This window comes from Branchiostoma floridae, chromosome 15 (assembly GCF_000003815.2).
Source record: "Branchiostoma floridae strain S238N-H82 chromosome 15, Bfl_VNyyK, whole genome shotgun sequence".
NCBI lineage: Eukaryota > Metazoa > Chordata > Leptocardii > Amphioxiformes > Branchiostomatidae > Branchiostoma > Branchiostoma floridae.
This window is the reverse complement of record NC_049993.1, coordinates 16302797-16327890: the sequence shown is the minus strand read 5'-3', so window position 1 is coordinate 16327890 and position 25094 is coordinate 16302797. Positions and strand designations below refer to the sequence as shown.

General features: G+C 40.5%; 1 protein-coding gene across 1 annotated transcript in view; it reads right to left on the bottom strand.

The window, feature by feature from the left end:
• Nucleotides 1–25094, bottom strand: part of LOC118432099 (receptor-type tyrosine-protein phosphatase S-like) — a gene marked incomplete in the record, with an annotated part of 117931 nt that overhangs the window by 66200 nt on the left and 26637 nt on the right. Inside the window, 2 exon segments of the mRNA XM_035843619.1 lie at nt 1698–2000; nt 14142–14271. Of these exon segments, the coding sequence (XP_035699512.1) occupies nt 1698–2000; nt 14142–14241 (403 nt within the window).

The window sequence follows — 25094 nt, the reverse complement described above, 5'->3', positions numbered from 1 at the left end:
TCCCTTAGCTTTAGAAAATAGAAGACCCCAAGAGCTCGAAAAAGAAACCTGCAGAATATGAGATATCTTATATCTTATAGTATACCTGCATCTATGAAAAAATTATACCATAGAACTAGGTATCTTTTATTTATATTTTTTAATTACAAACTATGCACTACTGTGGTCAACCCAGGCAGCCTTGTGCTTAAATTTCTACACAACTGTCTTTGGTTTTGCAGCACAACTAAATTCTCATTGACCATTTTTTTGGTATTGATTTAAATCAAGAAATATTGCATTCCCTTTTCCTTTCTCAATGAAGTATAGATGATTGAAAATCTGAATAAGGTTTGGACATTTAAAATGACAAATTTACAGCATTTGATATCAAGATCTATGTAGGTGTAATTCCATGAGTAAGAATATGTTTTTCATGTAAACAGGAACATTTATGGTACAAGTACAGAAAACGAGAGGAGGCAGAACTTATGGGCCTGTTCGCCAAACGATTATCGACACCCCGATGCATAATTCGGCTCCCTTCTGCCATTAGCGTTGGCCGTATTGATCATGAGAAGCCGGTAACCATCCATTTTCATTACGCTGACCGCTCCAACTCTCATTACTAAAATTCATTTTCATCAGTGGTTCATCATGACAATTTCAAGTTCAATATGCCGGAGTCAGGGTAAAGCACGGGGGACAGATTTTCCAATATTGTTCTTCTGGGTGGGTCAATATTCAGACTGTGTGGTTTTCTGACTATTACTAAAAGAGGGGGGAAAAGCCAATGGACCAAAACCACTGAATAAATTATAACAAGCAAACAGATCTACGTTTATATATTTGTATATTCATGCTTGAAAATAAAGCAGCTATCAAAGAATGTATATCCCATTTTCATAAGTAAGAGTTCATAAAATATGACAGAAATCTTTATGAGAAAAACATGTATTGTTAAGTTCTGAAGGTACACAAAATTTCATATATATTTATATATATTATATGTATATATTTCAAATTCATTTGAACTTCGAAGTCTCCTGTTTTTGAACAGGACAAATCTTGACAAATGAATTTCTGCATTTGGCATATTCCAGGCTTTACACTCCAGGTCGGACGTACTTTCCAAAAAGTGATATACCACAGTTTCCAATGGCCTGTAATTCCACCCTTACCATGAAGGATGGTTTGACCCAGATACAGCAGCTCCTGTCATGTCATTTCCCACCTGTGATAGTCAGTGACGCACGTCCGACCATTTTCAGCCAGCCCAAAATCAGCCCAGGGCTCACTCACTGGAAACTACATTTGGTAATGTCTTATCTACAGATGTGCCACTGGGTCAGGTTTGCATAATGGAGGCTTTGGCTCGCTTCTATCTCTGTCTGACAGACTGCAAAAGAAGCTGCTGCGCCAGACAGAGAAGTTTGGAGTGTTTTTTTTTATCGTTGTCTATTGTAAATTGTATGTCACATAATGTATAAATTTCTGTATTCTAGGATTTTGTTGTTCTTTTAACCAAAGAACCAAGTGCCATTCCGTTGTGGAGGAAAAGTAATCACGTAACATCACTACTGTAAACATAATATGAACAGAACCTTTGTAAAACAAAGTTTAACTGTAATTTCCTACACAAAAATAGGAAATTACCATTCAACTTTGCTTTAGTATGATTTCTACCAATACAGATATGAAATAATATGAGAGCTCACCTTTTAGCACACGTAGCAGCGCACTAGCCGAAGCTGCCTCCCCGACGCCGTTGTCGGCCGTACACTCGAACGTGGTGTCATCCCGCGGGGTCCGCAGGGGGTCTATCCTCAGCACGGAGCCCCTCCCTCCGTTAAACAGCACTACGTCGAACCTGGTGCCGCTGCTGGTGTTGATCTTCCTGCCGCCGCCCTTGGTCCACGTGAGCGTGGGCACGGGGTCTCCGTTAGCCTCGCACACGAGGCTGATGGTGGCACCGTGGATACCCGTCACGTCAACCGGCGCGCGGATGATTGTCGGGGGTTCTGGTGGGGGGAAAAAGCAAGATTTTAGTCCCATGACAGAGGTAGTGTTGATAAATAAAAGTATAGTTTGTTCTCATATCATTATCATGTAGTAATTTTTTTGTTTGTATGTACCATTTACCTATATAAAAAAATTGTTTATCTTTTATCATAATAAATACAACTAATTACAGTTACTGAGTATGGGAATGCAAAGGAACACAATAACTTACAATGTACACAAGTACACAAGAAGAACAATGAAGATGTGGCATTATATATAAATATTAGCTTGCTGCAATACCAGGGTGTGATTGTCAATGTTTGACTTCAGCTGTGAGGTAGATTATCACTCATCATACCATCATGTCGTCAAGAAACTAAATCCCATCGTAATCTACATTTGACTCCAAAAGATTTTTACAACACATTCGCTACAAATACACCTGAAATTCCTGAGATGTTTCTTATAAAACGTTTGATCTTTTCAGGTGATAGATGTCGTCATTGCTCTACAGGCAGGTTTTTGAGCACCCATACCCATACCATCAGATCTTTATATCACATTCAAACCACATTTGATTTAACGAGATTTTGCCATCAAAATGCTTCACAAATAACGCAGCCACAGCCCTCCAGACAGAACAGAGAGGGATGTGAAGGGCACCCAAGGACATAAATATGGGAACCGCAATCAGCCGCAGACGAACCCTCGATCAAACGCATCAATCCCTGGTCACCTCTCGGCACTTGATCCTGCGAGAGAACCACCAGCTGAAGGAGGGTGGTGGGCAGGATAACCCGCTCGTATCCATCCATCCTGGACCCCTGCTTCAAACAGCCTCCATCCCACGGCAGTTCCTGATTGTATTCCTTAGCCCCGGTACAGACGGTACGATTCCAGTGAGTTTCAATGGCACCAGGTAGAGAAGGGATGGGCACCAATTGGCTGATTCTATTCCAATTCTGTTCATGAAAGGCAGGGAGGCCGCCGGATGAAATTGGGGACGGCCACATAAAACTGGAAATTAATTAATCCCCGCAACGCGGATTGGCGTGTGCGGGTTGATCAAATCTGAGTGACTCACACATTCCTAATGATGGATATCTTCCGCTGCGTCTTATGATTCCAAGACATCGGTTCACAACGTCTTGTGTTTTATCATTTGTACTTTATTCTTAGATTAAAGGTGGATAAAGGATGGGTCATAAACATGAAAGAGACAGGCTTAATGATAGGACTTAATGCGGGAATCCTCATCCCAGCATGCTTTGCGGCAAGTGACATCACCTTATGAATAATGAACGAGCATGGACTAGTCCAATATTATTGGAGTGGAGTAAAAATGAAAAATGATGCTTAGATTAAGTTAGAATATATATATATATATAGCTCAACTATTCTTGTCTATGCTACAATTTCAATGCACATTCTACAAGGGATTTTCTCATTTGGAAAGCTAGGCAGCCTTCAGAATAGATTTACCAGAAATTTTTGTTGGCAAGGAGAACTACTGTTTCTTCTTCGCTCCTTCTTAGTCGTACATTATATTTCAAAGACTCTATCTATGTACTGGTAGTGGTACTGTACAACCATTTGTAGAACTAAGACTTTCTTCAAGTAAAATCAATGCAATGATCTTTCTGCTGCATCAAAAAAATTGACAGAGGCAGCTTCCGAGAAATGTGTGATGCCCCCCTCACACAGTGTTTGCGTCACACAGTGTTTGCTGCGTGCCACTGTGTATATCTACCCATCTATTTGTTCTCCTGATGGAAAGTACACCCTGGAGCTTATCTGTTCCACACTTCATGCATCAACACATCTCCCTGCAGGCTTCTCCCAACATACTGGAGGTGGGGCGAGAATAGTGCATTTATTCCACCTGGGAAATGGCTAGACAATAATAACAGCATAAGTGCTCTCCAACAGCATTGGAATAATAATGGCGCTTGTTGTGATGTCAACACCACATCTTTGAAATTATGGCAAATTATTAGCGTTTACTTGTTTTGGGTGACCGTGAAGTTTCACCCTTCCCAACGACAATGCCAACAAGTTTCTTGGGACAACCATGAACACAAAAACAGAGCCTAGGTACAGTTTTAGGTAGTAACTATTATCACTGTTTTCAATGTGTTTTATCCATGTTGGGTAGCCCTGGCTGTATTTCTCTCTATACAGCCAAATAAATTAAATCAAATCAAATCTATCTTCAATATAAAAATGACCATGAACAAAGGAAGTAACTTGGAATTGCCAGAAAGAAATGCAGGCCTTTTGTTTTCTCCTAATATAGACAGGTGATGGCAGTTGGGAAGGCTGGGGTCCTGACAGTTTTTAGCCAGGAAATACGATTAAGATTGTTCCTCAAGTCTCTGCTTTCATCTCATTCTAATCTATCTTTAATTCAAACTCGCCATGAACAAAGGAAATAACTTAGAATTGCCAGAAATGCAGGCCTTTTGTTTTCTCCTAATATAGACAGGTGATGGCAGTTTGGAAGGCAGGGGTGGCGGTGACGGACACCCAGGAAAACAAACGACAGCTCGCACCATTAAACAAGAATGGGTCCCTGCAACAGAAGCTGGCGGCAACAGCCAAGGCCCTATCAGCCTTCTTAGGGAAAATTGCTTCTCTAAATAGAACCTTTGACACTTGAGTGACATGTTCAAGGTGAAATACCTTGAGAGCAAGCGGGAGGGTGGGAATTATTCTTGGGTGGTGACAAGGAGGCTGAACTGCTTCACCATAATTAGAGGGAAGTTTATTGACTCATGTAAGCCCAAACGACAATCGAACTGCAGGGATACACCATTACAAAGTAGGGGTGATAGAAAAAACTGTCAAATGTATAAATTAAAGTTAAGCAGTGTAAATTGACAAGAATAAGAATGTGTAAGAATGAAAGAAAAGACAGGTGCAAAATTGTCACAAATCAAAAGGGCAGTATCAGGTGTAAGAGATTCAAATTTTTGAAAACTCTCAACAAAATCTTTGAGAATTCTTAACATAAATAAGGATTTCACCCCCCTACCTACCACAACCCATAATCAATACAATTGCTATATGGCACATCTATTTCTCATCGTACGGTGAATTCATCACAGGCATTTTACACCCACCGAAACAAAAGTTTGGGGCCCACCAAAACCTTTCAAAAGATTGTGCGACAAATCTGGGCGTGTATGATCAATCCCTGCACCGACAAGTACACCAGTTGATCCGGACGATCGATACCACCCCAATTTCTACCGCGATTGCCCCCATCCCTCCTCTATTGTTCCCGGGATAATACCTGTGTTTAGCTCCGAGCCAAGACGGGCCCAACCGATGGCCAGATGCCCCGTCTTCGCGCAAAGCCTATTAGCAATCGTACGGAATTGCAGGCGTGAGGGAAATGGCTTTGGTCCTGATCACACCTGCTACTTCTTGATGGTGCTATGTGAGAGGGGGGAGGGGGGTGGGGGGCAGAAAATATCTTTCTAAAGAATTTGCTACTCTCTGTTCGATAGATAAAATCAACTACATTCTAGGAGGCGATAATCCACACTGTGTACAAGTAGGCAAATATATCCACAAATGTTTATAATTTTCAGAGCTACAATACCCTGCCATGAGTGAGAGACTGAGTTTATACCATAGAACCAATAGTGTAAATGACAAGCTAGACCCTATATGTTGATTTATTCATACCTATAGATATCCATGAATGTGTGTTTAGTTTTACTGTAAGTAGTTGTTATGCATGTAGACCTTACAAAAGTTGCTGTACTTTTGTCTTGTTCAATAAAGATTATGTTATAACATTGATCTACAATCTGCAGTTTGGTGCAGGGCTGTTTCCAGGACCCATCCTTCCATCCCGGAAATTTGCTTGTTGCGACAGTAAGAAATGTTACCCCATCTGTCCCAAAAATCTGACGTCAACTACATAGAACTCTGGAAAAGCATTTTCATAACCTTAAATAAAAAAAGACATATTCAACAAGGGAAATCAACAACAGGGGCTCCAAAACAATGAGTTCGATAGAAAAAACATTTAAAGCTGGAGACAGCCCTGGTTTGGTGACAAGAACTTGAGCTGCTTCCCTGGGTAACACTCTCTGCAGTAACTGTTGGCGCTGGCTCTTTCTTTTTACTTTATTAAGCTGCCGTGATTTAGAAACTTGCAATTTTGCAGGTGAAAAAACATAACTTGGACACTAGCAAGGAGGCATCAGCCTGCAACTGAAATTTGCTTGTAGCAAACTCGGATAGAAGGTGAAGATACAGAAAATTGCAATTTTAGCAAGATAAAAATCTAAGAAACTGAAAGTGCAGGGTAAGGCTGTCGAAACTTTTGATTTTGCGGGTTGAAAATGTGCGCGGCTCTGGGATTTCAACTATCGTATCAGTCCAATCCAGCTTGCAGATGCCGGGAGTGCAACATGTTTCAGGTATGGAACCAACAATCAGCGATATCAGCTCAACACATGGGTAATAATATTGGACACTTTCAAACGAAAAGGGATTGTATCGTATGATCTTGGGGCACTGGAAGCAATCTTACCAAATGGCTTGTAAAGCCTCTGACAGCTACCAATACTTCATTTTGGGTAAACGTAGGATATTGAACTCACACAAGTCTAGGGTTACCTGTGGTCAACTCAAATTCTTTCAAAGCAGGGGCTGTTTTTTATTCTTCTTCAAATTAAAGCAAAAATTTATAGAATTATCATACCATGTTTGAATGTCATCTCTGAAGTGTGTATGTATTCTTTCTTGTCAGTCTAGCATCTGTTTTCTGTGTATATTACCATGCCTTTCAGCTTTGCTGCATGCAAATGTTTCTGTGAACCACAGGTATTTGGAGACGTCTATACTGGTGGCAATGGACCGAACACGGTGGCTATTGTACGAGTAACGCCGCCCGCTTCGAAACAATTCCAACTATGTCTGGGCTGGGAGATGAGATAACATTTCTTGAGCACCTTTACAGCATGCCTCTAGATCTATGGCAACAACATAAAGAAGTTTTCAACTTTGCCTACATTTTCTTGTGGAATTGTTGGCTGAAAGCCAAAAAACTTTCACTTCAATTTCTAGAAAAGTAAACTTTACAAATCACCACATCTTTGCCTTCAGGTGCAAATCAATGAATAGATATTTGACCACCACAGACGAAAGATAAAGACAAATTGTTTTCTGACATTACAAACAGAATTCTGAGACTTTTTAGCCAACAGACTCTTTAAGTTTAGATGTTGTACAAAAACTTGTACATTATCCAGTGTGCTACTTGAAACCATCTTTTCTTGCTACAAACAGGTGTGCGAGTATCCCCCCAACTACCTGTGGAGTTTTCACCTGTACGTGCTTCTCACAGGTGTATAGTTTCACCTATCTGAACTCCAGCAGAACGTCTGATGTGTCCTTTGTGTTGTACATCCATGTAACGTCTGTTCACAGCCCTGCCTCAGGTCAAGGGATTCCACAAAGGGGAACAATAGGGCGGGATTTTACACTGGTGTAATTTGGTGCCCTGCTGTCCTTAAATATTTTCCAAACATAGAATAAGATAGCAACTACAACCTGATTATAGGGAATTTTATATTAGGGTGGAAGAAGATGTAGAGGCAGAGTGTGTTCCAAGTAGGAAAAGTATCTCATTTTTTTTAATGAAAAAATGGCTCCCATTCCTCAAAAAAATACCACTCTCACTTTTAAGATACTCTGGGCAACAAACACACACTTCCTTTGTTCTTGGATAGAATGTGATTTCTAAGTAAAGCACAACACACTACAAGAAGCAGATTGCAAACATTCCCCTCCACATTCAATTGGAATATCCCGTAGTTCGCACGGTTATCGACTTGCCAGAAAATCCAATATCTCCTCGCCGTACCCTCTCATTTGCAGAATACTTGATCACTTTCCACTCAGCTGGGCCTCCCAGCAATAAATACCACTTTCTTTCCCTACACTTAATTTTCCATCTATTTTCTTACCATTAGAGCAACTGTACAACATCTGTGGCCCCCACCTTATCTGAAGAAAGTGTCCAGAGAAAAATTAATGTCCTTCGGATTTGACCAAGGAGAATAGCAACTGGTTTTATCTGTTACACCTATACAGAATGTCCTACCTTTCCTTCTTAATTTTTCAAAATACTTGTTTTTTGTTTTGACACTTTGAACTTACTTAATAATTTTCTGAAGTTGTAATACAATTCTTTTTAGATTTTCCTGTTCTTCTTAATGATTTTTTCAAAACAGGATAAAAGTAAACATGGGGATATCTCAGGGGCTACTGTTTGCTTTGACAAGCACCTTATAACCCTGCTTATCTTATTCAGCATATTTTAGCAGCTCATTCAGGAAACAAACAACTTGTCTTTCCTGAGATAAAGGAAACACAACAACAGATAATCATCCAAACATGCCCTGGTGTGTGACCAGATTTCCTTACAAAACACTGACTGAGTACACGCAAGCTTCAACATACACCACCAAACTAGCATTTTTGTCCAGGTATGTGTGTCTACTTTGAGCTATGCTAGCATTTTTGTCCAGGTATGTGTGTCTACTTTGAGCTATGCTAGCATTTTTGTCCAGGTATGTGTGTCTACTTTGAGCTATGCTAGCATTTTTGTCCAGGTATGAGTGTCTACTTTGAGCTCAAAGTCTGTCAACAAAAAAACAACACTCTTTCAAGTGTTCAGATTTTATGTTCTGGAAATTTTTTGAAAAGACAAAATCTTGATAATAAAAAATCTTGATACTGTTCAAAACACTTTTTCTTGGCGAGTGTACATTGTACTTCTTTCTACCCAAAGCGTCAACATCCCCCAACAAAAACCGTCCTTTGGTTGTCCTGGCAACCACTCAGGAGGCGGAAACAAATGGCGTGTCGGCTGATGATCAGAGGAAGTCAAGTACCACTTCAGATGGCTATTTGGGTGTACAGCTTTCCGCGCTGAATGGCTCCCTTTTCCAATTGCTCTGGGTTCTGAGCAATTCCTTTCTTGATCACAATGACCGCCATTTCCAAGAATCAAACTCATTTTTCCTTTTGATCTCTCTGTTTAGCAAGGGTACACTGGGCGAATGGGAAGTAAGGGGTATCATTCCCTTGAATTAAAACATTGTGTCAGCGATTTTCCGATCACAACTGCTTGTCAATTGTATGCCTTTCTCTGCAATTTCTTCATTTATGATCATTTCAAAGAGATCACTTCCTTCTCTTTTCTTTCTTCTCTTCTTCTTTACTAACAAGGATGTAAAGAGGCACCTCTTGTCTGACTACGCTACTTGGCCAGTTTTGCACTATCTGCCATCATGGGATCTGCTTAGAGATTACTGTTTTACCAAATGAAGGCTGAATCCTACAGCAGGGCTCGAAAAACCACCTGCATATGCACGTTAGTGCAGGTAAAATTGAAGCTTTGCAGGCTTTTCTTGTGTCTACCTGCACCGAACATGCACTGGTCCTTGTACTGGGTTTGTTATATATAAAAGTCCTATTATGTAGCTGTATATGGATTGTTACTAGCTGCATTGGCTGTTACCACATATAGAGTATCAAAGAATAAATAGCAATGGTTCCTGAACGATTATGGTGTGATCCATACTTCCTACATTCAGCATGGTGCAGGTAAATTTGTCTGGTGCAGGTGATTTTCAATGTTACCTGCACCAGTGCAGGTATGCAGAACAAAGTATTTCCAGCCCTGTACAGCAACACATACATTCACACTCTCCCCTTCTAGCCTGAACTCATCTGGTCTCTCATCTGGCCTGCCCTCTGGCAAGGATAAACACTGAAGGCCACCCAAACAAACACTGCCTGGATATCCCCTCTACTGGAGGACTGATTGATCCTGAACAGGCCTGCCTTACTTTACAACCTTCCTGCTCAAGAAAACAGACATATTTTGGCCCCACTTGAACACCAAGCAAGAAATAAAGTTACTTGCCTAAAAGCAGAGATCTGCAACTGGTCATATACAATTCTGTTGCAATCAGCACCAAAAAGGGTCCAGTAGTCAGTACACCCTGGTTCTATCATAGAGAAGACCTGTTCTTACATGTATTTCCAGGAATTTTCAGGCCCTTTTCTATCAACATTTCCAGAAAAATATTGTCCAATTACTGACTCTTAGACCAGCATATGGTTGTGTGTTGTTTGCTTGCAGTTGCTCACTACATCGGGCAAAATAAGGTCTAAATTAGAGCAAAAAGCCAGACGAAAACCTGCAATACCTATCCGCTATGTTGACGGTACAGCAAGCGGGTTTATTTTACTAAACATGCAGCTGGAAACTGTATCCCCTTTGGCCTCCGGCTGCTACATAAAAGCTGGGAAAGGAACTTGCAAGGAAACCCCCGAAAAGCGCCGCCACAGAGCCAGGTGACGTTTTCACCCCCGCTGTTGGTGAGGGGCAAGGTTCGAAATACTTCTGCCATGGTTGCACACTGGGCAAAAGTCTGGGTTACCAAGCACTACCTACCCTAGGCAGCTAGGACAGTTCATCTACCCTTCTCGCGATAACTCCTTCAGGCTTTAACTCCCCCAGAGCACTAATGTGAGTTCTGCGGGCTGACTGCCTTGGGTCCCCGAACAAAACTCGCTAGCTACCCGGTCCTGTCTGGCTCCCAGGGTAAGCACTACCAGCCATTGGTGCAGTTTTTGCTCCAGTTCACTCCAACGGTCAGCAACGGTCACTTCAGGAAGTGACTGTGAAATGGCCGTTATAACAAACAGGGCTTAGCGACCGCTGAAGCGAACTAGAGCCCAGATAAGATGGATTCCCTGATTTGTGGGTTCCAAAGTGATTTTATCATCTATCAAACGACATCTTGTTCTACAATTAATATGTATGTGATGTCCAACTGTACGTAAGAAAGATTCTTACAATAGCACAGATTCTAAAAGAAGATGCACGATTAACTGATAAAAACAATCAAATTCAGTTTGTAACTTGAAACAAGCATGGATTATTTACTCAAAAGGCAAACGTTCTCATGCTATGCTGCTTGCCTAAAAAAAAGTGTAGTGACCTGAAGTAACTGAGCAACCATTGTTTCAAACGCCGTACAAAATGTGAACTATTTGCGAACGTGGGTATGCCTGCAAATGGAGCATCGCTGCCAGAAATCCATCAGTGAGAGATGTAGTGTTTACGTTGGACGTGACCCCTCTCACTGCTGAATTCCTTCTCACTGTTTACCAGAGCCTGGCAGGAAAGATACACACGCACAACAATGTAGAGTTGGGCAAGAGAAGCAGTTATAATTTGTATTCAACATTTAGATTTAGGAAGATACTACAGTTAGGATTTCGATATCACAGAAAATGGTACACACAGAAGATATACACACACAACAATGTAGAGTTGGGCGAGAGAAACCGTTATAATTTGTACTTAGCATTTAGATTTAGGAAGATACTACAGTTAGGATTTCGATATCATAGAAAATGGTACACACAGAAGATACACACGCACAACAATGTAGAGTTGGGCGAGAGAAACCGTTATAATTTGTATTTAGCATTTAGATTTAGGAAGATACTACATTTAGGATTTCTATATCACAGAAAATGGTACACACAGAAGATACACACGCACTACAACACAGAGTTGGGGCGAGAGAGAGCTCAGAAACCGTTATAATTTGTATTCAGCATTTATCTCTTCAAATTTGGAAACATGCTATAGAAATGTTCAATTTCTGAAACACAGACAAGTGGCTATAACCTAGTGTAGTCTATACAGTTGCCATGAATATGGAAATAAGCTCCTTTAATTGAATTACGGCAGCCATCTTGGAGGTGGCTATAAAAACAGTAGTGTGTAAAATAACAATAAATCAGCACTCTACATGTATAATTCAGTAGGCATCCTATGGTGTTAAATGTTGTATGCGGTCTGAAGGAATTTGAACCCTTATTATATTTCTATGAGCTTGCTCACTTCTTAGTTATATGGCTGCCACGAAAGCTTGAAACATTTCTTTTAAAAAATATTCAAAATAAAAAACAAAGCATACTTTCAAATTGCCCCAAAATTCAAAAAGAACTATTAATTACAGAACAAAATAAAAGCCACCCATGTCAAAGACAAGAAATGTGTACCTATATACATGTAGCACTGATATAACTTTGTTAAAATAATGTATTGTAGTCCTCTGCTTTCGTCATCGAACATTGACCAGGCACATACAGAGCGGGACTACACTACAGGAACCTTTTAATTTGGCAATCTCAGCAGCAAGCCCTGCTTAGTCATGCAGAAAGAATGGTCTAATGAAGACCAAGGGGTGCAGCTATACTTGCCCTAATTCCTTTCTCTGCTGTGGATTTATAGGTGCCCAGAATCACACACCATAAATTTGGCGAGATCAATCAGAGCAATGTAAAATCCGAACCGAAATACATCAGTGCACCTATCGACCAAAGGAAAATGACTGAAAAGTCTTTTTTGTCTCTCTTTAAAAATGGTTCTACAGTGTAGATCTATGAAACTTCATTATCAATTCTGATGATCTGTTTAGCAGGAGGTGAGGTAATTTTTCATGCATGGCAGGGCAAAACAATCCAACCATAATAAACACCTTGCTAATGGGTATAAACCAAACAGCCCCCCTCCCACAAAATTTATGGTCGGCTCCAGATGATTTACCCACACAAAATGAAATTGGGGGCTAAATTTGGTCCTATAAAAATGGTACATGATGCTAGTATACTACCACATAGTTCTTGTAACAGAAATGGACAACAGTTATGGTTAGCTCAGATTTACAACTATTTCTCCAGCATGGTTGTAGTTCAGAATCAAATTAAAAGGTGCACAAGTCCCAGCATTGACATAATCCCAACAATCTGATAGATTTTGGAGATAGAGAGGGCTGGATTGAATTAGGACACTCACAAATTTCCTTAGCACTATCAAATGCTCACTGGATGTGTCTTAGGCACGATCTACACACAGTTTTTCCCGATATCGGCGAGCCTACGACCATTCGCCGACAGCTTTTTTTCATCGTCTAGATGGAACTGCTATATCGCCATTACGATATCGGGAAAATTTCTCCCGAAAGGTCCGGACCATTCGTACGAAAGCTTAGCAGGGGTCCCCGATAGCTTAGCAGGGGTCCCCGACAGCTTCCGCGCGCGTGTAGATGTGTCCCGACTTCGGGAAGGCTCATTAGCATACAACGCGGGCTCATTAGGCTATATAGCTGTTTATGACTGCAAGCGCCACGGGTGTCCCGCGGCCAGCGTTCCAGATCCCTCCCGACACATCCACCGATATCGGTAAAAACTGTGTATAGATTGGGCCTAACTGAGAGGGAATTTCGCACGAATGGCTCATCGCCTAAATTAATTTGATTTAAGGTGAATGCAAACATGGCTCCTACAAATAATTGATGTAAATTGTAATGGGATGTGTGTGAAAGAAGCAAAATAATGATGCATGAAGTATCAGAAAAATTTGTCATTTATGTGTCTGCCTGCAAGATGGTATACATTCAAGTGTTATGTGTACATTATAAGGGACAACTTAGATGGATAGCGCATCATTTACAGGCCTAAGAAAAATTAGAACAAGTGAAGCATTCAATCTAGCAAACATATGCATATTTTGATGATTGAAGCAAATTTTGATACATTACATAAAATATCTCAGAATCATGTGCTTTATTTTTCTTTGTCTATCAACATGTCTTACAGGGAATGAGAGAATACAGGTTACTTTTTCATGTCTACGGAAAAGAAAAATCGGAAAAACTTTTAATTCAATCTAGGTAGAATATGTACTGTAGCCAGTCTGCCAGCACTGGGACCTACAGTAATTGGAAACATGTCTCTTCTACATACAGCCGGCTGACCCCAGCGACCCAAACCCCAGCCGTCCAAAATCTGACCCTTCCCTCCTGCTCACAGCCTTCTTTCTGAGAGGCACAAGCTGGAGAAAAGCTCTCCGTATCCTTTATTATAGTCCTTCATTTAGCAAATCTGTGTCTTAGGCAATGCCTTTTCATGCAGTCGATCAGTTAGTCCCCTCTCCCGGGAGGAAACCCTGGTATTGCAGCCGGGCTAAAAATTCCATCACTACAGCTAGGGTGCACGGTGCCAATCACGATAGTAAACCTCGTAAAAACAAATCTTCCTCTTACCTTCAGCAGCAGCCAGGGCGGTGAAACAAGCCATGAGTACGCCAGCATACCACACGGCCGGGAGTCGCCTCCCCTCCCCTTCTCTCCTCTCTCTTGTCATGCCTCTTCTTCTCTCTCTACAGTCCGTACCCTGTGAAAACAGCGATGTAGATTCAGCACACAGCTAGCACTTCTCTCAGTCAAATATCTCCCAGACTAGGGAGGACTCAATCCTTTAGAATCCTGAGGAATCTCCAGTGTTATTCCAGCAGCTCCGGCAGAGAAGCCATGTTGGAGTGCTCTCACAGCAGGAAGGCAGGGTTAGGAAGGGTTGTGTGTGCTCAGGGAAGCCACTGTGTTTGCCCCTCTGTTTGTGGATGGAAGGCTCCCAAATCAAGATTCATTATTGACTGGCACTGCAATGCAAAGACTGGCTTATGGGTGGCAGGCAGGGAGAAACCATTTTAACTCAGGGGGGAGGACTGCCAACCCTGATAGCTTTAATTTGCTCCAAAATATGCAAAATATATCTTCAAAATATCCTAAGCTACAAAATAAATGCATAAATTCTTCACTTTCTTCCGGATTTGCACAAGACATTTTTGCTATTTGGGTAAAAATTGTATACATTCTAAATTAGCAACCCATTCGTAGTTGTTATTGGACTATCCCCAAAGGGGTGGGGCCATGGTGGAAAGATATCATATGTCGTTCCAAGGCAAGGCAAGGCCTGGTGCTGATAAAAACCAGTTTGAGTGATAACAGAAGCGTAATATCGCCAGCCAAAATTAAAGGCCCAACTCCAAGACAAACCAGAATAATTTGAAGCACATCCCGCAGCTAGCTTCCCTAACTCTAGCTACCATGGCATGGAAGATACCACTATTGACCTTATCATGGGTAGGTTGATGGTTGGGACATTAATAGATCGAACAGCCCACTAGGGAATTAACAGAGGAAGTTTACACCAAGTCCAGCCCCCAAAGTTGGAACAACAGAACATCCTTGTTTTTTACACCCTTGGTTTACACATTGGGCTTTCCAGATGCTGGTCACACTTGTCACTGAGGTGTAAATTGGGCCACAGAAACATGAAGCTCATATCCTATTAGCCCACTCTAATCTCTCCCTTGCTTATAGGGACATGTTGGATAGTATAGGGCTAGGGGGGAAAAGTTTGATGCCTGTGAGTGTGAGTGGACAGTCTATAATTTTCAAGAAAGCTTACAACAGTGTACATATTAGTATCATGTACAATGTCTAAATATCATCATGATTATATATTCTCAAAACTAGACATGAGACTTTGAGACTTGGTACCTGTATTCCAAAATTGCCAATTTTACCCCCCCCCCCAAAAGACATTAATATGTCAGATATCTACCATTTTTTAAATAAAGCTGGTTTGTTACACTCAAGGGTAGTTATTCTGCTATATTGATACAGATACAGAAAAAGCATGTTGTACTTTTTTGTCATGTAAAGTAATGTAAGGACTACTGTGATGATATACCTTGAAACAAGCAATGGCATTGAACTTGCCTTGTTATCAAAAAGATATGCAGTAATTTTACAGCCCTGACCCAAAGGTAATTTTCTAACGACATCAAGAGATAGTACAGCTCCTATAATAAAACATGCCAGTGATATTTATGTGCAGTTCATAAAAATTAAAATACAGACCACCCTGAACTACAGAATAATAAAGAGTTCATGCAGACATAAGGTTATAGAATTAGAGTGACAGTTATGTATCTGTATTAACCACGCCTTCCAAATCTGCATGTAAATCATTTTTGCCGCTTACTGGCTTTAATTATTCATAAGAAATGATAGAGCTTTACGACATTCCAATGCACGTTCAGCATACTAAACAGCTATATAGGTGTTAGTCAATTATAGAGTTTTACATGTTTAGTGCCCTATTGCTTTTCAACACTATCATTGTTTCCGTTGGTTACTGGTTCGTTATATCACTTTGGCCTTTTGAACTAAGTTGGTTCCTTAAAATAAAATGGATGCAATAAACAATAACAAGATAGAGTCACTGCCTTCATCCCGACATTTCCATCATATTTCAACATCGGTAGACTACTTCAGACAACTTAGTCCTTCACACTGCAATGAAAAAATTTCCAAAAACACAACTCCATGCAATTGTATATCACAAACCACATGCCGTTAGAAAATAATCCTTTAGAAGCAACTTGGGTTCATACCCCACATAGAAGTGAAACGGACATACATAAAGTACTTCTACAGTATGATGTATTTTCCTGATAAAATCTCGCTTATAGCAGCCCACCCAACATCCGGTTAGGTAGGGGCCAGTTACAGCCCTGGACAGCAGAGTTTGTGTTACACAGACTACAAACTGTAAAGTGGAAAGCTTTGGTACAAAAAGATTTATCTTTACCAAGCCTCCCTCTTCATTACGCAACACAAAAGTGGGATGCGCATGTATCCTCTTTAACATTCCTGCTGTAAACCCATCCTGTAAAGTCTATAAACCATTATCAGCTGGATGACGGATGCTCCAGCCGAACAAAAAGAAACTAGCTACCGCAGACAATCAGTGTAGCCGCGCCGTGAAATACAGGCAGCGCTAAATCGGACGGCAGAAATCGATGGGGAGCCCCGATCCATCGGGGATGATTGTGGCTGCAGGAGAAGACGGATTTAGGCGGGCGGGAGAGCAAATGTAGATGTCTGTCTGTATCTGTCAGGCAATGCAGCTTTGCATGCAGTCCAAACTGCACGAGAGGACCACTTAGGGCACCCATAAAATCTGGACTGGTGGTCAATATAGGAAATTATCTAAAGAATACCAAAAAGTGGTAAAATTTGAGCGGGCGGGAGGGCAAATGTACATGTCTGCCTGTATCTGTCAGGTAATGCAGCTTTGCATACAGTCATAGCTGCACAAGAAGACAACTCAGGGGACAGATGAAATCTAGACAGGTGGTCAATTTAAGAAATTACCTAAGGAATACCAAAAAGTAGTACAGGTGTGGATGTGGTCACTTGTAAAGGGTTGACAGTATATCTGGCACAACTCAGGATATCTGTTGGCATTTTTCCTATTTTCAAAAATAAAACACAATCTCAAAAGTTAGTTTGTTTTCTCTTAAAATTAGATCAATGAATGATATAGAAAAATCATCACTCACTCTCAGTTTATTAAACTGAAGAGGGTGTGCTAAATCAATACCAGGTCTAGAAAAAAAGGATCAAAACGTTGACAAGGTTCCTTTTCCCCAAAGCAAAAAAGTGTTTTCGAAAGTTGCCTTTTTTGCAAACTATAGATCGATTAACTAGAAAAGCCATCAGTCTATCTTAGTAAATTATACCACTAACGAGGCCCTCAAATTGATCACCTTTCTTTGATTTCAGGTTGCCTGACAGTTGGATAGCCACATCAGTCTTGCCTCTTGGCACTTTGACAGTTTGGATGGATTCTTGTTGATTTTCTGCCACTACCTGATGCCAAACCTGCTGTTAAAATAACCCTACAGGATCATCACCTTGGTTTCCCCTTGTCCAGCAGAAATCTAAAGGCTTCCCTTTGATATGGATCTAAAGATTTCTTGTCCACTTGTTCTTCGTCAACATCAGCAAGTATGCTCGGTGTGCTTACAGGGTGCAATCATATCAGAAGCAAAAGGATAACTAGAAGTGAATTCAGTTCTAATATTGCAAAAAAGATTAAGTAAAAGACAAAGAAGAGCAACAACAAAACTTTTCAAAGAAGGGGATGATATTTTTTATAGATTTGATTATCGTTTACGAGAACTCAGATATTACCGACCCGGACATCGTAACTCCTGGAACTTCCTGTGTGAACTACAACAAAGGAGTTGTTCCCATGTTTCTTGTACCTTTGAAAAAATATGTAAGGGTGGTCCCTTATCCTTTGAAGAAGGGACAGCCCTGAAATTGTAATCACAACTATTATGTTTACTGGGTGGGAAACACTGATGGCTTTTGCAGGTCAGACCAGAGGTCTATTCCTTCTGGAACTGGCTAAAAAAACAAAGGAAAAGGTTTTCTTGAAACTCTAAGCTCTCAGTCAAAGAGCTTTCTTCTTCTGAACCTAGAAAGGAGCCATAGTCTCAAGTAGAAAGCACTAGCTTTCTTCAAATTACAACAGTAGCGACTAGGGTACTACAAATGATTATAGTATATTGCCTGGAGACTTTGAATCTTCCTTTCATTTTACGATAGCATCAGTCCACACTATTTTGCGCTATCGTGTTTCTAAATTATTTGCAGCATTTCTATAAAAGTAATAAGAAGAAACGAACCCCTAAATTTACAAAGACAACTGCGCATTGTTTCCACAATTTACTAGCGCTCCTAAAACTCCAGTTGACTGAAGTGTTCTCCGATTCGCTGCTCGGGAAATGTGACCCACGAACATCGAAACAAGAGCCACGGTCTTTAATACCGTCATGTAGATGTCAACCTATAACGTTCCGTTGCTAACAGATGCGTGGACACATCTATAATGGCTCCACATAAAACCGTTCCCGTCAGGAACAGTGGCCGTTTTGACAGCCTAAATGATTGTCAAATATGCCCCTCAAATAAAGCCATCACAAGCGGAGCAAAACCTCCCACAAAACCAGCCACCTGCGAAATCTGGGGGCTCCCCCGGAATGCATAAGTGGCAAAACCGGAAGCTCGAAATTGAAAGTAAAGTATGCGTAAGCACTGCCTACATGTAAAATACCTCGGAGTACAACTGCAAACTGGGGACACTTTGGGGGAATTCCCTTTCATTTATCTCGTAACCACTGTTGAAAGAAAGGTCTTTTCTCAATATGGGGAAATTCCCTTTTATTTGTCTCGTAGTGACAATCGGATAAAGGCGTCCTCCCAATACACGTATAGATTACCCTAGTTTTAAAAATAAATAGCACTGTGCTCTATATCATTTTTCATGGTTACAGCTTTATGAACTAGTGCACCATAGCTTTCGTGATAGATTTTCTCATAAACTTATTTTGTCACATGCCTTTATCATACATGGTCCACTGCTGTTCAGTCATAATGTGGAAAGAATTTAGATATTTCAAAGCATGCCAAGTGTACATATCCACAGCACTGATATCAACATATAACTCGGGTTCATCTTTATCTGTTGGGTAACCTATATCCATTGCTTTTTAACAGGGTATTTAAGCACATCAAGTCGACGGGTGGTAGTTTGAAACTGCAATATCCTGAAAATATCGCAAATTCAAACTAACGTCCGTAGACGTGATATCCCAAATACCCTGTTTTTAAAAGCAACGGATATAGGTTACACAACGGATAAAGGTTAACTAGCGTTACATTCATATGTACTGTGTTCGCTTTCACATTGTATCACACATGCAGTGACAACTCTTGAGTTGGCAAAGAAACAAGCAATGAAACATGACATACATGATTCAACCTGGACGTCTCAAATGTTTCACAATTTATTCTGCAAGAGCAGGTTGATATTTCCGCTAAGTCCTTGTTTTACCCACATCATCACAATGGAGAATGATGATTGGTATAGTTCGTAATCCCAGCTACAATTTCAATCAACCGACGATGCATGCCAAAAGACATTCACAAATAGTCGGGCTCATCGTTTTGAACAGAAGTAATGACAACAGATTGCCTGGCTCTACGAAAGGCAATTCAATCAAGCACATGCAAATCACCATCAACCACTTTTCTGTCATTAAACAATTCCGCAAAGCAATTTGCAGTTTCTGCTAATAATACTTTTAAGTCCTGCATAGTTATAATTATAGTTAAAGCAATCAAAATATGATTTCATCATACGATTTTAAGCTAGCATAACTACAAATATTTTCACTTGAAATGTAGCGTAGGATCATCAGAATTGTCTCCATTTAATTTGGATGTTGGGAAAAAGTCCCCAGGGAAAAGTGGCCTTTGATGGCAGTGATAGCAATTACAGGAATGTGCTAGTGTCATTTTCTAGGTCTGCTAATGAGATGGATAGAAATTTGGTTACAGAGGAAGGAGCAATTCATAAGGGAAAATAACTACGTTGGAGCAAGTGCTGCAATTTCGAATACAAACAAGCGAAAATGAAATTGGATTCGTGACAAATCTCAGGGAGAACTGACTTTGTCACCAAATGAATTTATATGAATGATGGTAAGATTACATTACAAAAATATATATCTTATTTATTCATTTCAAGGATTTACTTTCCAATTGAACCGCTCTACTTTGCCGATTGCACTGATCAAAACATTCATCTGTCAACTGGGAAAAAACATGTCATCATTCCTCGTATAGACCGAAGGAATGAATTTTCGAGCGTCTCAGGGAATTTCCAAACCTTTAGAAAATGTCTTGCATGTTCGGAATTGAGCCTCTGATTCCAGCTATGCAGGAATAAGGGGCTGAGAAATCGCCAGCGCTAAAAACATGTAAACAAAGCAATGGACTCTCCGGACTAAATTAGCCACTTCACAAGTAAACATGACTTGTAGCTCTTTGCAGAGAACGAGGGCGGGGAAGGACATGGTTGCCAGGCAACCTGGAGCATCATGGGAAGGCCTCGCCCATATGACGTACATATAAGGGCACGACCCGGGCTACCGCTGAGGTGAGGAATATTGTACCTTTATGGGAAAATGGCAATCACGAAAATCATGGCACAGACCCAAAATGTTATCTGCAGTATTTGTTTGTGAACACAACCAGTCCAAAAACAATTCTTGAGGGTAAGACACTAAGAAGGAACTGGTGATTGAATTTTGAGACAGATACGGATTTGATCCTAACAAAATTGCATGGATGAACTCCAGTCAGAACTGTAGCGTATGTTTGTCAAGAGTCTAAGAGCTCAAAATCTAATGAGTTGACATTTTTGCTGTTCATCGGTTGCTAGTGCCTTCGCCTTGCAGTTTTGAGTGTTTTCATAACAGCTGAGACAGATGTGGACCTGGACTTAGGAATGCTTTTCAAGAATTCTTGACGAATTGCAAGATGCAGAAAACACCTAAAGTTGGAAGAGAGGGTTTGCATCCTTCTTGTACTTTGATTTTTCACACCATCTACCTCTCCCCTCTTTTCTTGACCACAATCTGACTAGGAAATGCCAAGTCTACACACATGTACAAGTCCACCATACACATACAGTATTACAGACCCTCCCCACAGACATAACAAAGGACTTTCTCTGAAATCCATCTCATCTAAGACCATCAGTAAATCTCAGTCTCCCCGCCAAGCGGAGGATCGACCCGACATCCTCTCTCCCCTCCGAACCGTTTGAAGGCTGTCAGAGTCTGTGCCTCCCAATCCCAGAATCAATGCCGACCACCGTAATAGACATAATTTCCCACAATATGACCAATGGGTCTGAGTATTATCGACCTGACGATCGATACACTGTCCCTAAATGAAAGGGAAGAAGGGCCGGCACCTCCGAACGCCCCCTAAACTTGTCACTTCACACCGCCTCAACTTGGGAAATAAGCCGCTACAAGCCAAAATTGACATCGAGGAAATCAACTGGTGATAACACAAGGTTTGTAGAATACTAACAAAGCTGTTCAATTCGGAAAGTTCTCGTTGCCAGTTTAGACGACTTTCAAAATAACCGTTATTCAAACTACCTGTTAGTTTAACTGTAAGACCGTAAGAAAATTCTATCCAGTTGCTTAGTAATTGTTATTGTCTCAAATATGAAATTCAATAGTTCCCTTCATTAAATCTCTACTTCAGTGAGCATTTCATGGTTTGACTATAACAAATCGAGTGGATCTATTAAAGAGTTGAATAAGTGTGTTCTAATGCTTAATAAATCCCAATATGTACCGAAGACTTGGAGCGGACATAATTAATAGTCTGTTAAGAGTTATTAATGCACATTGCTGCACCTTACCAATGACATGTTTCACCCTAGTACAAATTATAGGGTTATGCAGTTTTATAAGTATAGCCTGTAGTTGCAAATTATATTACTGGCATTGGAGATATGCACGGAATGGCACTTATTTTTCAAACGGAAGACTTCTTTTGCATCCAAACCAATCTCACATGACAAAGTTTCACTTGTTCCACTTTCAGACCAAGGCCAACGACTAGTACGTAGTGGATTTCAAACAAGTATCTATTGCAAGAAGCATGTAGTCAACGAAGATACAGCTTTCTCAAGAGTATAACTTCACCTTAAATGCCCTGTAAACCCTAAGGAAATCTTAAGTACCCTACCTGTAGTCTTCTATTACGCAGAACAAACTACAGCAGGCTTGATGACGAGTCCTCAGGCCCTAAAGGCGCAAGCATCCAATATCGAAGAAAGGCCGAACATAATGCGACTTCATCAATCAGGCGGACCAAAAAAGAACCTTATCTGTGAGTCACTTTATTCGTTCCTGCCTGCGAGGCCTTGCTAGGAGAAAACCAACAAGAGGAGGCATTTGTATTGTCCGTGTGCACCCCGACCAACAGGCTGGAGCTGTGCTGTATAGCTGGGCATACACTACCGATGATGTCATCTCTCAGTAACATGAAGCTGCAGCTATTTTGCACCCCGGCAGGGTACAAAGGTTCGAGTGGCCGGTAATGGTGACAAATTTATCAACATAACCTGCTCGGTGGGAAGTTGATATATGCGTTCGGTATCTTACCTTGGGGTAATAAAGTGGATTTTTATTGTTACCTAAACGACGGCAAAGCGGCGCCTGTGTGTGCCTTGCTCACTGTCGGCTTGTTTTTCACCCACAAAGTGATCGCAGCTCTTCTTTCTTTCAATTAATGGTCCGGGATTCATTCCAATGCCAGGCGAAAATCGCTCTACGATAGCCAATTAATAGCCTGGGATTAGACACTCGGGGCAAAATAACGAACCTCCCTTTGTTGGCAACACACAAACCTTGTCTGTTAAGGTAGACAGAAACACTTAATTGATGGCTGCACGTTGCCTAACCCACCTGGCACCTGCACAAGTCTGAAGGGTGACTTGCGCAGCTCCTACCGTTGTTTTTGAAGCCTTTTAGGTTACGAAACACTGACTCTTTATCTACTATGCATGGCAAAAAGGCATTAAAGTTATACACAATACGATGAACTGAAAGTAACTTAAAGGGTAGTGTAAAACTCTTTCATAAGTTTCATAGTTGGTATATCATATGATTTTGAAGTTTTCTTGTACGTAAAAACAACTTTTTTTTTCTCCTTTTGGTGCTTTGGTAAAGTTTGCTACCTTCAACAGGGCTGCAATGACTGGAGCTGCTTGGTACCGCTTTGTGTCCCAAGCTATGGGCTTCTGAACAAGGAAATGCTTTCTCTTTAATACTGTTTCTGGAAAGATTTGATTTGTGGTATGGTGGGTAATGTATGACTTGTTTCAAAATTCAAAGCCTTTATAAAGGAACAAGAGTATTGTTTCAAACTGTGGCACTTTAACAATGTCAAATCTCCAAAAGTTTATGACTTGTTCAACTTTTCTCTGGCAACCATGCATTGCCCTCCTTGAACTTTCCTTTAGCGAAATGAAGTAAGAAGATATGTTAGTCCCAATGAGAAAAGTGGTCTGTATATGTAGACACATAGATCTTGAACTTTCCTTAAGCGAAATGAAGTAAGAGATATGTTAGTCCCAGAGAGAAAAGTGGTCTGTACATGTAGACACATAGATCAGGGAAATTTACTACAGTTATATCCAACATTGCCAAAGGCCAGGGTTTAAAGTACAACAAAAATCAAAGTGACTGCCCCTGGGAAACAATACAGGTCAGGACGAAAATGGGAATTTCTACTTCTATAATTTGTTTCCAACATTTAAGGTACACTTTGCCAAAAGCCATTGACAAAAGGTTACCAGACAAAATTACATCTACGAATCACTGCCATAAGTTTTATAGATTTTTGTACGTTCAGTTGTATAGTCCATAATGAAAGGGCATGATGTCTCGTAACTTCCCGCCATATAATGTATCGTTAAGGGAGTAATATTAAAGGAAAAGTCTGTCTGGTAGATGCAATGGTGGAAACTTTCGCTAAGTTGTTAAAACATAGTATATATTTGTCACAATTTTACAACTACATCAGAAGAGTTGAATTGCCCTTCAAACTTTTACAAACTGAATTGCCCTGAAGAAGGTGACAGATGGTCACCGAAACACTGGTGAGAATAAAGCGTTGGTGGTGTAAAAAAGAGTCTTTTTATTCAACTGATATATTCTTAAGTCACACTGCCATGAAATAGTCTAGAGGCCCAGAACTGTCTAAACTACAGCCTATCAATCACTAACACTGCTTTCCCTTACCAAAAAGTACAGCACGAACACGAACAGTGCTGTTTACATAACTTTCTAGCAACAAAGATATTATTGATATTCGTGTCTAAAACCTCCTCGATGCCATCATCATTCACACTAAGTAAACCTTGACCTTCATATAGGAACATATACACTTGACTTCAGTGTGGCAACATCGGGCGATCAAAGATGCGTATCAGCATATTGCCCTTTATGAATAATACAACGTTATGAAATACAGGATTGCGAAGCTCATTTTTCATTCTGTACATCCATTGACAGCGCTGCATTTTCATTTGGTTGCCACCTGTTTATCATGAAGTCAACTATTTCTATTACATAAGACTAACACATTAAAATTAAAAAGGCATTTTCAAGAATGTCTTCAACACCTGGATATCAGAAGTGTGCTTATTTCAGAGATTACTAATACAACATCAGTGGGTCTGATTCTCCTAAGAAATCACCTGTTTGTATTTCTTACTGTGGCAGTCTTGGAATTAAAAAAAAAATTGGACAGTGAAGTTACAATGCCAATCGGAAATATCAACAACCTTCTACAAATGTTGTAACTTCAGAAACACCTGTTTGTATTTCTTACTGTGGCAGTCTTGGAATTAAAAAAAAATTGGACAGTGAAGTTACAATGCCAATCGGAAATATCAACAACCTTCTACAATGTTGCCACTTC